The sequence below is a fragment of the Rhea pennata genome, chromosome 11, assembly GCF_028389875.1.
Source record: "Rhea pennata isolate bPtePen1 chromosome 11, bPtePen1.pri, whole genome shotgun sequence".
NCBI classification, from domain to species: domain Eukaryota; kingdom Metazoa; phylum Chordata; class Aves; order Rheiformes; family Rheidae; genus Rhea; species Rhea pennata.
Window position 1 is genome coordinate 17,399,434 of NC_084673.1, and position 14,916 is coordinate 17,414,349.

Consider the following 14,916-nt stretch of genomic DNA (forward strand, 5'->3'; position numbering starts at 1 on the left):
CACAGTGTCAGGATATAAGGGGACTGACATGCTTGGTTTTAATCTTCTCAGTTTAAAATGTCTTTGTGTTTTTGAATTAGATGGCTCTTGCTTTTTATCCCTTCCTCTGCTCATCCATGAAGCATTTCAATCCCTAAAATGTTAAGTGTTGCAGGTGTGCAATTGCTGGTTAACATGGGGCCAAAAAAAAAAAAAAAGAGAGAGAGAGAGAGAGAGAGAGATGGTCTGAAATGATGCAACAAACTGTTCAACTTTTAAAAAAGAAATGTCTTATGATTTTTAACAAATACGCTCAGTGTGAAATACTGAAGATCACTACTTGAGACAAAGGTAAAAAATAGCAGTAGTATTTCCTTAGACAAGCATTTTCAGGGCTCTCTTCACTCCTGTGTGGAGCATGGTGTAACTCTTATCTTTTAACAAACATACTGAGTTTTAATAATAGGCCAGTTTCCATCCTACGTCTTCCCAATTCCATATGTTAAGATACATAACAAACATGAATTTATGGAATGGAGGCATTGCTAAACTGGTAAATTATGACAAGATATATCTTGAGATGCTCTAAACTAGGAGAGAGCAGAGCACTTGAACAATATATTTACCCTAAGGTTTTGTGTCTAGTCCGAGGTTATTTCAGTAACAAGATCTGACAAAAAGTCCATTCAACAGTTACAGATCAGACTGGGATTTATAGAGCTTGAGGGGATAAAATGCCTTACTTGATTTAGACTGGTCTTTAGCCCGTAGCAATGCCCTCTAGACGGTAATGTTGGATTTGGTATCTGTTCCAGGATTGTTTCTATTTTTGTATTTTAATGATAACAAGATGGTTGTTAGTTAGATTTTTTTTTTTTAATGGTATCCTGTCAGGTTGAACAGAGTGCTCAGTCCTGACTACTAGTTTGTGTAACATCCTTTGCTGCAGCACGCCAGTGCGGTTGGGTTTGGGGACATGAGTTACGGCGAGCGGAGTTAAAGGCCTCATTAGTATCCTTTCATAACTTCATGGCTGAACAGCAACACTCATGATTTGACATAATGTGTGGCGTTGGGGAGTTTCTCTGCAGGGCTAGAGGTATAGGACTGCAATCTCTGTCAAAAATGGTGCAATCATTTGGGGAAATTTTTCCTGTCCCCTTCAGATATTTAACTCTCAGATCATGGTAGGAAGTAAAACTTCATATATATTGCAACAAGCTTCCTACTAGATTCTCCTGAAATTAGTGGATATTTGCCAGTGATACTCACAAGAACAATTCAGTGTTTTCAGTAGTTTTACCTAAAGGACTTCAAGAAGCTTTTTGAATTAAAAAAATGCTTTTTTGTTTGCATCTTCCCTTTTCTCTTTCATTATGAGCAGCATATAAGAAACCTAAACATTTCATGTCTAGACTCTTTGACATTGCAACTTTATTAGTTGGGGTGTGTTGAAATCAGTGATTGCAGTAATGCTTAAGCCAGCAAAGACAGTTTTGGTCATAAGAAACGAGAGAAAAATAGTCGTAAGGAACAAGAGGATAATTCATGCTGTACAAATTAGAGTGCTCTAAATATGTCAAATTCCTAAATTAAAGGGATTAGGCAAAAATACCCAAGATTAAAAATAAAACTCAAAAACATTTTATAATGCACCAATAGTGACCTGATACAATCATGCACTTTAGCCTCCTTCATGTCACTGAGATTTCCATGGGAGGGTGATGAGCCCTTTGCAAAGAATGTAGCTCTTGATCACAGTTTCTCTTGCTTCACAAGTGCTGCATGTTAACTCGGAGAGAAGACATCGCTCTTCCTTAATTTAGCAATCTTCAGAGGGCTCAATTTGCCAGAAACCTCCTGTGGCTTTGTTTTGCTCTGATACCACAAATCAGTCATAAATCTGGCCAAGCCAGATATTAAATCAAATTTACAGCTGTTCTGCAGTCTTGCAGTGTGATGCAGCCAGAGCCCAAGGGTGCCTTTGACTCTCTGGTTTTGCCTACCCTAATGTACCCCTAATGGGCAGTGCCAGGGTACATTACAGCACAAACAGCTTTTCTGTAAATACTGCATCTCTAGCGATGTGCTTGTGTGCTTTCACAGGACTTCTCCAACCAGTGTTACCTGGTGTGTAATTGAGAAGAAAAAGAAAGGGTATGTTAGTGACTATTCAGATTTCCCAGTGTGGACAATGTGGCAATCAGGATATTGGGAAGTTACAGCTTTTGCCATTTGGGCAGAGCTGTTTTCAGTGGGCAGTGCTGCTGCTGGCCACAAGCATCATGTGTTTGGGGTGAGCTGCTGTCTGTCTTGTGACAAGGAGCACCGTTGCGACCAGCCAGATTTCTTAGCTTCATCAAGTTTACTTTGTGTCTCTGAGTGAGGTAGCACACATCCCTCCCAGCCTGGCGCTGTGCATATGGGCACCCAGGTCTTGTGGTGCACCAGCAGCACCTTCCCCTGTGTGGAGGCCGGCTCACTGGACCCTGCGGCTGAGGGCCCTTCTGGCTCTTGATCCCCTATTCTACTCCCTCAAACCTCTGCTGAGCAGTTGGTTTGTCTTGGTTTTTGCTTATTAATAGTCCTGTTACAGGCAACCTGCAGAATTGTGCTGGCCCAGATTTCATGTATGTAGTAAAGTGTGGACGAGTGCCTCTCCAGGAAAGCCAGTAATTCCTTTCAGCATCAACACTGCCTTGGCACGCTTCATCATGTGGTCATTGCATTACGGCACTGTGAAGTTTTCTTTATTTTAGATACTTTCTTTGTTTTTCCCCTGACTGACAGAGGGGAAAAAAAAGATTTTTGGTAAAAACAAATCCATGCCCTGGGGTTATTCATCCCCACTGTGCTGACAGTGGTGTACCGTGCTCTTATGTTTCCCCACAGAGCAACTGGTGAGCACAGTTATCATCTTTGTTGCATACTTCTAATTCCTCAGCAAACCCCATCGCCTTCATGTTTGGCTTGTTCAGCCCTGTTGAGGCCTGATCTCGATTACTGTGTCCAGTTCTGGCCTCCCCAGTACAAGAGAGACATGGAGCTACTGCAGAGAGTCCAGCGTAGGGCTACAAAGATGATCAGAGGGCTGGAGCACCTGCCCTATGAGGAAAGGCTGCGAGAGCTGGGCCTCTTCAGCCTGGGGAGGAGAAGACTGAGGGGGGATCTGATCAATGTCTACAAGTACCTGAAGGGAGGGTGTCAAGGGGACGGGGACAAACTCTTTTCTGTTGTCCCATGTGACAGGACAAGAGGCAATGGGCAGAAACTGAAGCACGGAAGTTCCACCTGACCGTGAGGGGGAATTTCTTCCCTGTGCGAGTGACGGAGCACTGGACCAGGTTGCCCAGAAAGGTTGTGGAGTCTCCTTCTCTGGAGAGATTCAAGGCCTGCCTGGATGCAACCCTGTCTACCATGCTCTAGGTGACCCTGCTGAGCAGGGAGGTTGGACTAGATGATCTCCAGAGGTCCCTTCCAACCTTACTGATTCTATGAAGGCAGCTCTCCTGTTGCTCGGGCTGTGGCAGGGAGCTGCTCTTTTCTGGAACTTCTTGCCTGTTCTCCAGAGCATCTAGCTCAGGGCCCAAGTGGAAAAAGGAAGTTTTCAAGACTAATGTAGCAGTCTCATTGGTGATGTGATTCTGGGCTTCCTTCACGGTTTTGGATGATTGTTTCACACCATACCCCCAGAAAGATGCTGCAAGCAACAGTGCTGATAAAATATGACATGTACCCTGTGCACCAAATACTCTACAAAACCTTAGGAACTGTCCGATGGTGGGTGGAGGACTAAGTCCTGTTCATCATCTGTAAAACCCAGAGGGCAGAAGGTGCAATGTCAACCCTCGTTCAGCCTCATTCCTAAGGGGCTAAGGGAAGCCCATTCACCTAGCTACCTCTGTGCAGCTTCAGCTCAAGGAACCCTTTAATTAGTGCTTTAAGAAGCCTTAATTGCTAAGCCTTTTTTGTGCAGCTCCCCTTTTCTGAAAGATTGTGCATAAAAATTCTAAATTAATTCTGAGCAATATTTCATCTGCTTTGAGGGGAACAATGTGCTATCTACAGTGTTCATTTGTTCTCCTTGGCAATAATCTTTCTTGGGTATAACATTTATATTACATTCATTAGAGTATAGAATGGAATATGAATTATCCAAAGGTGCTTGAATTGCCACTTAAATCTTTGTTGATTGCAAGTAATAAACATACCTGTTGTATCTCCTGGAGTTTGCACTGAAAAGCACGAATGCCACTCAAACACTGGTTACAGACAGCTGACAAAAGTCTAAGGATTACATGGTGAGGTCCTGGAAGCACAGCCTCTGCCATGGCCAGGAGATGGATAAGATGGACAGACAGGGAGCAGCTATATATGGCAGGCTGCTGCGAAGCAGTTGCCATCAGGATGCCTGATCTCTCATTACTGGAAAATGGATCTTTTCTGGCAAGATTTGTGAACTGGATGTTCTTTGGATAAATGAACAGCACTTTTTCCAAGAACTTCCTCTTCAGCTGTGGTCAGCATTTATTCAGCTAAGTGGACTGTTTGCAGTGCTGGCACATAAACGTGATAGTAACAGAAATGCCAGCCTTCGCATTTTTAAGTGGAACTTCACACTGTCAAGTGGCTTCCTTAAACCTGTAGGAGCTGGAAGAGAAGTCACTAAATCAAATCACTGTTGAGAGAGTGTTGGTGTATCTATGTTAGGTAGGTGCAAGTGAAATCATTAAAATGCACCAAAGCAGTCATTAATGAAATAAAAAAGACTGTTATAATTTGGGAGGAGTATAAGTTATACCTTCTAATGCTTGGACTGATAGAGAGCTGTTTCTTTGATAATTGATTTACTTTTCCTCTACTTTGAAATAATTCTATCCAGAAAGAAAAATCATAATGACCTCGGTTTTCTTCAAGGAGAAAGAAGTACTGCAACTAACCTGAAATTGCTGTTCAGCTACTGTGGCAAGACAAGACAAGAAATCCCTTAGATGGGGTAAAAGTTTGATGAAGACAAAAAAGAATATAGAGCAGATGTGCTCTGGGTCATTGTATTTCCTCTTTTCCACATTAAAATGACATAGATGGAAATATGCAGCTAACACTGAAAGAAGTAGCTTTCTTCTTAGGGATCATCTCCTGTGTAAGCATGGGGGAACATACTCAACCTGGAATCAGTGCTATATTTTATGCATGATCACCTTCATGACAAAGAAATGCTACAGAGATCCCTAAATTTAGCAGGAATGGTGGCAAGAATTTTTTGACTTAACTGAAAGCTTTGGGGACTTATTTTGAAGGCTTGATTTTAATGAGCGAATGCTCAGCATTTGTTTGAAAACCAGTCTGCTCTGTAAGCCCCATCCTTTCGCCTGGGAGCGGCCAGCATGGGCAGGTGAAAGATGGTGACCCAGGATCCCTTTTCTGATGGACTGTAAGGAGATGCAGGTGCATGCTGCTCTGGGGCAATGCATAGGACAGGCAAAGGGAAATCAGCACCTTGAGGTCGTGCCAGGCTGTGCTTGGAAAAAAATCCTGCCACCCCTTGCTTTCTAGCAGTAACCGATAGCAAAAGAGGAAAAGGTAATACTGCCAGTGTGTGTCAGGTCTTCCCACAGAGGAACAAAGAAAGCAAAGTGCTGAAACACTGATTAAAAAACTTCTGTTTCCCAGATGTAAAGTAATGTTTTCAGGAGACTTTATTAAAGCGAAGATTGTGAGAATAGGTAGGCACTGATTTTCCTAGAGTCATTCCATTCTTAAATAAATCAACCACAGCAAATGGGTTAATTTGCCCATAGGGACAGTATTAGTCGGTATTAGGTTATTCAAACCATTTCCCTAGATCTGAAGATTCAAGTTATATGGTGATGTTAGCAAATAAAATCTTAGCTGAGAGTGGTTAAGCTGCCCAACCAGACAAACATCATTTAGCCAAAGCTACTAAATGTGGATCACAAATAAAAAGGAGAGGTTTGTTGGAAACAAACAAAGGAACAAAAAAAATCCCTCAGCAATGGTTAGGAGGGGAAAGTACCGCAAGTTTCTGCCCAAGAATACTATCCTGCAGCATGCTAAGTGTTGACATCCTCATCCTAATTGCCTCAGTTTATATTCTTGGGAATACAGAGAGCAACAAGAGAGCATGAGCCTTCAAACCTCTGAACGTTTTACTTTGATAAAAGCAACAAAACTAATAAAGAGCTGATTTGGAACCCACAGAGGGAAAGATGAAAAAGAATCCTATCATAAATTAAAGTCAGAGGGAAAATAGCCAAAAGCACTAGGGAAAGTGGTAAGGACCTCATAGAATATTCCGTACAGCACAAGAACAGTAAAGTAACCTAATTAAAAAATGCAGCTGGAAAGCACAAAATTATCCCAGTAAAATGATGAAGAAATGTAAGTCTAAAACTGAGGGAGAAGCTTTAAGAGAGGACCCAGAAACAGAAGTGTCCTGCAATGCCCTGTAAGCCATTCCCGGGAGCTCTCCTAGGCCGCTGTGCTGGGAGGCCAGTCTGACAGCTCAGGGCTGACCTGGCTCTGGCACAGCCTTCCTGTGAGGCCCTGGGCAAGTCACTTAATCTCTCTGTTCCTTTGGCAACGTAGTCCCTCTAAGGCAACGTAGATACACCTGGTAAAAAACCACCCCTTAAGGAAACAGTGTCAGGTAAACTACAAAAAAATTACCTTCCTACAGAAAACAGACTGCGTTCATAGAAAAGTTCCTTCTGTAAAAGCACATTTCTTTTGGCTAAGCACATACAAAGTATGAGAGCAAACAAAATACTTGGCAGCTTCGTACCGAGCCACACTTGGCCTTCCAGGGCAGAAGCACCCTGGGCGCAGGGTCAGCACCCCGGCTGACCTCATCCTAGTAAACATCAGGGACCTCAGCAAGGCTTATGCTTCCAGAGGGCCTTTTTTTTGGATTGGCTGAGCTGTAAGCCAAGATGCAGTGCATAAGGGTTGATATTTGAAGTGCGCTGCATGTGTTCACTGCAGACCCTCCACTAGAAAAACAGCAGGATCTGGAAGTGCCCTTCTGCACCTTCATAAGCACCTCAGCCAAGGCATGTCTAACTCTGACTGTTAAAGCGAACTAGGCTAGATAGCTATTCAGAAACAAGTAATCTTAAAATGTAGCAATAACCAGTCTCACTTTTCAATGTATTTGCTTAGCTTGGGAATTTGAAAGCTAAAGAATTCAGCTCCAAACTAAGTTCAAATCACATCTCAGCATAGTCAAGTGTTTAAGTGGGGGCCTACTGGGACCAGCTCAGCAGAAGTGTTTGACCTTCTCTCAAGTACAGGAGGGATGTATTGTCTGAAACTGTACTGCATGGGGGAACAACTCACATAGTAAAGAGGTCTCAGAATTAATTTCTTAGAAGCAGACAAAATTGTTGCTTAGGAATTTGATTAAACAAGCTGCATTTTGTGCTCCATCTGTGAAGCACAAATGAGTGCATTTTCTAGCACATTAGGAGTGCCCTTCAACCAGGTCCATACTATTCATTCAGACAGCCCAGGCAGTGCCAGCAAAATAGTGGAGTTGAGGGATTCAGACACTTGCAAGCAGCCAAGACACTGCCTGCCTGCGCAGGAGAAGAGCAAAATGGGGACAGGAATAGCCTTGTGCAGACAAACACTTGCACCAGAAACTATTTCATTTCAAACTTTCCTCCCATGTTCTCTCCTTACGCACATATTATATGATCTGCCCATCTCAAAGCATCTGCATAAACTCAGTATCCATGACTAGCAGAGTTACTTACAACTCCCTTGGCTCATGAATACCTCGTCATGATGACGGCTCAGCTGTCTAAGAGAAATCTGGGCCTGGAGCAAGCAGGCAGACTCCTCTGAACTCGTATTCCCAGTCTTGCACTGCTTTCCATACTCATATAGACAAGGAAGATGAGAACAAATCATTGCTCAGCTTTGATACACAGAACTAGTTATTTCAGCGGGTCACATGATAAAAAGTGACCTGACAAACTATACTGAAAACCTTGGTTTAGGCAAATTCCCATCTGTTTAGTTAAGATAATTTTAGTTTACTTTTTTTGGCACTTGCATGTGCACAATTAACTACAATCTTGGCTCACAAAAAAAAAAAAAAAAGCAAAAAAAGCAACACCCTAATTAGCAAGTTAAGCTTCCTCATTTCCCAATACTGTATAATATTGTGAAAGCTAATCTATAATGTATTGGATGTTATGCAAATTCTCTGTACTCCATATGGGTTTTATAAAGACATGCAAATTAAAAATAGTGTTTGGAATAGGACTGGGGGGAGGGAAAAAATTGCACAATAAAATATGCAGATAGCAGAAAAGGTGTTTATAACCTTCTCCCTATTGTTTGTGTATTCTCAACTGCATAATGCTTTTCAAAGTGGAGAGATGTACTGCATAAAATCTCTCAAATTGGATAGTTTTAAAATGAATTTTAAAATTAGAGAGCTGTTCTCTAAGCAATAATCTACACCATTCTTTCTGCTGGGGCTTGTAATGACGGGATAAAGGCATTCAGCTTTCAATGACTTGCATTGCTATAGCCTAAATAATACATAGTCTCTTGTAGCTCCCTTGCCCACGTGCCTCCAGGTCCCCGTTGCATGCCAGCTGCATGGAAGGGGTGCGGAGCGGGAGCCCCACGCAGGAGCTCCACCAATGCCTGGTTAGCTCCCAGGAGGCAAAACTTCCAGGTGTAGTAGAGAGTCCCCACATCAGGTCTGCCCCCAGGGTACTTGCAGCACCCATCCATGGGGCTCACTTTGATGCCTCTGATGGGTCGTAACACTGCTTGTACCTGGCTACAGACAGAAAGTTGTGATGCAGCTGGCTTTTCATTACACTGTTAGTCAATGGGCTCTGTGAGTGCTGTGCTGGGGCTGAGAAAGCAAACGTCATCTCTCCTGAGTCTTGTTACCACCATGCCCAGCTGAACACGCACAGGCTTCCCTGACTGAGAGTTAATGAGATTACAGCTGCTGCTTAAGAACAACAATTTTTCAAAAAAAAATATTGGCAAATATCAAAACTAGCCCTGTGCAAACACAGGGAGTGGCTCTGCCTCTGCCTGGCGGGCCAGGAAAGCTTGGAAAGCACTCCCTGCACCCACAGGCTGCCATTGCCAGTCACAGGGTCTAGGGAGGCTCGGACAGCCTCGGGTACAGTATCATCTGGCACTCACTGCATAGATGAGAATTTCCATGGACTCCTGTTTTTGCCATGTGAAACTGGTTAAAGGCCACACCAGGTTACCCCAACTGCAGCCTTTGCATTAAGTAACTCAGGAACTCTTGAAGCGTGGTTATTTTTCTCCTTAAAACAAGTACATATAGGAATTAAACAGTACTTAATGACACAATGCAGTGGTAGGTATGTTCACGGACAGCCTGTATCTCAGTGGGAAAAGTCTCTCTCATCAGGGGCAATGAAGAAGAAGAGGATCCTGTCAGGCAGAACCCAAAGAATTCAAGCTATCATTACTGAAGTGAACCAATGTTACTAATGACCAGCAAAAAACCCTGAGACATTATTGAATTCCTAAACTTGCCTGCCAGTACCCTGTGCTTGTCTGCTTGCCTGGCATTCATTCACACTGCAGAAGAGACACTGCAATGCCTGTGAACACTGCCAACGTGAGACCCCAGCACCATGCGGCGAAGGTGAGACCCCACCACCATCATACTGCCAAGGTGAGACCTCACCACAACACTGCCAAGGTGAGATTCCCCCACCATCATGCTCCAAGGTGAGACCCCCCACTAATGTGCTCCAAGATGAGACTCCAGCAGCACACTCAAGACCCTACCACCACAGTGCCAAAGTGAGACTCCCAACAACCATGCTCCATAGTGAGACACCACCACCATATCCCAGATGAGAACTCCACCATCACACTACAAGGACAGCCAGACAAGCTTAGTCCTGTAAACAGAAGTTAACTCTTGATCGTGAAGTTGGAAATGAAGTTACACAAAAAGGAACCAGAAATAATGAAGTGCTGTCTTAGCCTGTACCACAAATCACATCACCCATTTGTGGCACAGGCATTTTTGCAGCTCACAAGTCCCATGGAAGCACTCATGGCCCAGGCTTGTGTGTGTTGCTCAGCAGAGTGGCAGCCATGCACAAAATGTAGCCTGGGATGGGTTCCAGGACGGATGCTTCACCTCCCACACAGCTTTCTCACAGAGAAGGGACAGGGAAACCCCAGAGCTGAAATTGCTACAGAGCTGCCACCATCCCACTAGTCCCTGTCTCCCAAAATTTCCCCAACTCTCCTCACACTCCAGCCCCTCGCAAGTGGCCAGTGGCAGCAGCACCTGCAGCCCACATCGGCACCTGGCTCATGCAGAGGCTCACATGGCCCTGCGCAGCACAAGATGATGAGGAGGGTACCCAAACTCTCAAGAGCTATGTGCTGAAACTTTTCTCAATCTTCAGGGTAAATATTTTACTCCAACAGCCCAAGAGTATGCAGCAGCCTTTGCCATGCTCTGGGCTTGCAGTCTCTTAGCAGCAGCAGTCACCAACTCCCTTCCACCTACCGACATTTCACATGCTGCACAGCTTAACCCATAGTTTCCAAGTTCACTGATTTCTTTCATTAAACTCTTCATTGGTTTATTTACTGCTGTAGTTCCCTAGACCATGCAGTTTTCAGAATGCAGCAATTCTAAGGGGAAAAAAAGTCCACTTGCGTGTTGCCTGCAGAGCCAGAGTCATTCACATTTGCTGTAACATGGCATAATGCAGCTGAAAAGTTGCAGAAACCTCCTGAAGGTATGAGAGGAAACGAGCAAAATGCCCTTCTCTGCTGGTCTAAGGTGCAATCCTCCCTGGCATTCAGCCTGGGTGGTTTTGCTTTGCACATCCTGCGAGCACGTGAGATGCCTAGTGGATGCTGTACCCAAGGTGTAGGTCCTGCATGGCACCAGATGTGTCTCGGGTGCCCAGGCTGCCAGCACAAGGCCACTATGACTACTCCTTCTGGGGTTGCTGTCTGTTAGTGCAATACAAGGTCCTGCTGGATCAAACACCTACCAATTCATAAAGCTACTGTGAACCACCTGCGATTCTACAAAAATGGGAAATTGGAGTTGCTTTGTTTCTACTATCTTCATTTAACAGTGAGTGCCGATTACTCAAAGCGATATGGGCAGGACCTGGTAATATAGCGTTGCTCTAGTATTAACTTAAGGGGATGATCCAGTTGCCTGCAGTGTAAATACTTTGTGGCCAGGAACCCTGCTTTATCGCTTTGTATAGTTTTAAAGTAGTTTAAAGCTTGAATAACATAAAATAACATAATATAATGTTATTTATGTTATTTCCCACGTGAAGAACTCCTGTAAACCTTGCAGTATTGAAACTCAGTGAACAAGGCATCTTAGACAAGCTGAAAAACAAATGGTGGTACGATAAGGGTGAATGTGGAGCCAAGGACTCCGGAAGTAAGGTCAGTCGCTGAAGGTCTTTTTGTACTGATTAGAAATCACATTTTGACCCACTGTTTGTTTATACAAAAAATGACTTTCAAAAGTTAACATTTACATTTTGAAGGTTGAAAGAAAAGAATAGAAAAAATAATTAAGTCTCCAAACATGACAGCATTTTTCTTTTACAGTAACAGATTTTAGTTGTAAGTATGTTTTACTACTTGAATATTTTGCTAGAAAAACATGGAAAAAAAAATCCCCAAAAGCCCTCAAAACTGGTGTCTTCATTTAAATTTGCAAGTTTCATTACAGTCAATGTGTATTACTTAGCCGAGCATCCTTTTTTTAATTTACAGTTTTATTGAACACATACATGTTTCTTTCAAAATTGTAAGTTAGAGCTCTATACATGTCAGTTTGGAAAATAATCACATGCTTGTTAAAAGAGTGGACAATTTCAGGACAGACATCACCATGATAAGTAAGAAACATCCTTCCTGCCCTATTTTCCCATTTAGTTTAAGATATGTTTTGATTTTTAAAAAACCGACAAATTTAGAAATATTATTGGTAAATCATTCCATAAATACTGGATGTTCTTTGAATGTGCCTTGAACCATTTTGCTACTGTGTTACTCTATTCCATACCAGATGTGTTGTAACTTTGGGGAATCTTACTACCTTATTTACTCTCTGTTTACAATTAGTAATGATGCTGTTTTCATCTAAAACCAGCAAAACTATGTGACTGACATATCCAGTGGTTCCCAGTACAGAAATTCTATAGACCTCAGTGGAAATTCCCCATGTGAGATGGTAGATGCATCAATCTACTAGTTGCACATTAAATTCAGATGAAATATTTATTTATGCCATTTATTAAAAAACACTAAAAAAAAAACACTAAAGTTTTTTTGTATATATAGAGCCATTAAGAACAAAACCAGTGGAGAAGTGCAAGGCTTGTTGGAGTAAAGGACATTTTCAATGGCAGCAAGGGAGAAATCCAGCTCCTATTGAAATCATTAACAGCTAAGTGCCTAACTCCCTCACTGCCTTTGGAAATACCCTCTATAATTATTCAAGCATAAAATTATTGTAATTTGGCAGCACCTTCTTAATGTTCAAAGACTATTTCAAGCTCCATCAAAGTCCATAATAAAATTTATCGATTTCAGTTGGACTGGAATTTGCTTGGGACACAATCTTGTAGCTGTTGGATAAGATAAATTTGGGACTGTAGGAAATTTGAATGCACAGCAATTGCAGAAGGAAAGTATATAATTGAAACAGTGCAAATGAATAATATCTTTAGTTTATATTGCGGGTTGTTTGCTAAAACTGCATCTACTAAACTGCCTGTGAAATGCACAGACACTTAAAAGGTAGAGCTTATTTTATTTTGAATATATTAAAGTCTTGATGTTCCTAGAAATTGTTGGTAGATTAGGGCCTATCTGCAAGTGTTTTCAGTAAGTACGGCCCCTTACTGTAGGCATCTGGCTTGCTGGCAGCCGGTGAGATTCTCTTTGTGTTACAGCTCAGAAAAGGAACTTTTGAACAAACAATATATAACAAAGGCAGCAAGCCATCGAATTCAGCAGCAAAATGGTTGTAATTCTGTTTAATCTGATTACAAAATCCTATTTTTAAAAATGAAAGTCTTCTCCCCCATCTGTCATGTACTGAAAGTACACCCCAGCCAGCATTTTTTTTGGTGTTACAATGATTGCTTTTATTCAGTAACTCACTCACTCGTGGTAATTGAAGGTGCTAGTTTAGCTAGGGCTCTACTGCTTGACCTTAAAGTAACTGACCATCTTCCTAGATTCATTTTTTGTAAATTGTTGAAAAAAGGTAGATAGGTTTAGCAGCATCTCAGTTATTTTCTCTACATTCACCAAAACCAAGTGTGTAGTGGTTGGTGGGTTTTTTTGGTTTTTTTTTTTTTTTTTTTTTTTTTTTTTGTTGGTTGTTTTTTTTAAGCTTTATACTGTCCTTCTGTAAAATCTGGGTTATTCTGCATAGCCATTGCTTTGCTTATTTGGGCCTTTGCCAGGACCTCTCCATGCCACCAGTGCTGCTCTGCCAGAGGCAAGTTTGCACTGCCTGCTGAGGGCCTGGCAAAGCCCATGGCAAACATCTCCTTGGCCACCTGGCAGTGAGAGCCAGGGCCACTACTGCTGCAAATCCCTAGTTTATCCAGGGACAAAGCTGAGAATAACACTGATTGATAAATGAATTTGACAGTGTAATCTCAATGGGTAAGACTATCTGATCACTCTCACTACGATTGATTTTGATGTAGGGAGTGTAGGGAATTTGAACTTCATTATCAGAAAGCTGAGTATGTATGTTTAGTTACTCCAGTTAGGACTAACTACAAAGTAACCTGTTATCTACCTGTCTTCTTCTCACAGCAAGACTAATCAAGTGGTTCATTTCTCTTAGGACAAGACCAGTGCTCTGAGCCTGAGCAATGTCGCTGGGGTTTTCTATATTCTTGTCGGAGGCCTTGGGCTCGCCATGATGGTTGCCCTAATCGAGTTCTGTTACAAGTCGCGGGCAGAGTCCAAGCGAATGAAACTCTCCAAGAACACACAAAACTTTAAACCTGTTCCCACAACCAGTACCCAGAATTACGCAACATACAGAGAAGGCTACAACGTGTATGGAACAGAAAGTGTTAAAATCTAGGGGTACGATTAAGGTCCAGTGAACTAAAATACCTTTTTTTTTTTTTTTTTAATGTGTGTGATATTTTGTTATATGCATTAGTGGACTGCTGTAAAATGTCTTTTAAAATATGGTCTGGTAGCACTCTTTTCCACAGTGCAGCATATAAAAAAGTGATTTAAATTTCTTTCCTGAACAGAAGTACGTTTGTTGCCAGCCTATATTGCAAACAGTGATGATCAACTTCATGCTAAATGAATAACTCCTCTCTCCAAAGGTCTGATATCAATGGTTCACTGATTCAAAATATTTCATTAATTCCTATAAATATTACTGAACTCAGAGTTCACAACTCTTTTGCTTGTGACTGCCTCCCTTTGTATTTATTATTTTTTAAGCTATATTCAGGCCAGGTAAGTGCTTTTAGGAAGCCTCCAAAAACTTCTATAATAGAAGTAGCAATTTCTAAAGCATGAGAAATAGAACCAAATCTCTAAAAAAAAAAAAAAAGCCTTGTTAACTAAGTTAGTCACAAACTGTATCCTTTGCCTATATTTCACTGGTCCTAAAGGCCAGCCAGGCTTTACTCTCCTGGGCAAGGCAGGAGGTTTGAAAGTGCGTTCAAGCTCCAGGCGCAAGGTCCTGACAGGAGACCCCCTCAGGAACTGTCCTGGGTCTTTTGGCCATTTCAGCAAGTTACTTTCCAAGACGTTCACTGGATATTTTCAAAATCTGAGGAATGCAATTCAAAGTTAGCAAGATTGCTATGGTCAGCAGGATAAATATTTGCATTACAGGGGTGCTCA

General features: G+C 42.1%; 1 protein-coding gene across 1 annotated transcript in view; it reads left to right on the forward strand.

Annotated features, from left to right (window-relative positions):
- The window catches only part of GRIA3 (glutamate ionotropic receptor AMPA type subunit 3), a 155,678-nt gene extending 141,547 nt beyond the window's left edge, over window positions 1–14,131 (forward strand). The window contains exons 15-16 of the mRNA XM_062584975.1: window positions 11,340–11,454; window positions 13,886–14,131. Coding sequence (XP_062440959.1) covers window positions 11,340–11,454; window positions 13,886–14,131 — 361 coding nt within the window. The remainder of the gene's footprint in view (window positions 1–11,339; window positions 11,455–13,885) is intronic.
- The last annotated feature ends 785 nt before the right edge of the window (window positions 14,132–14,916 follow it).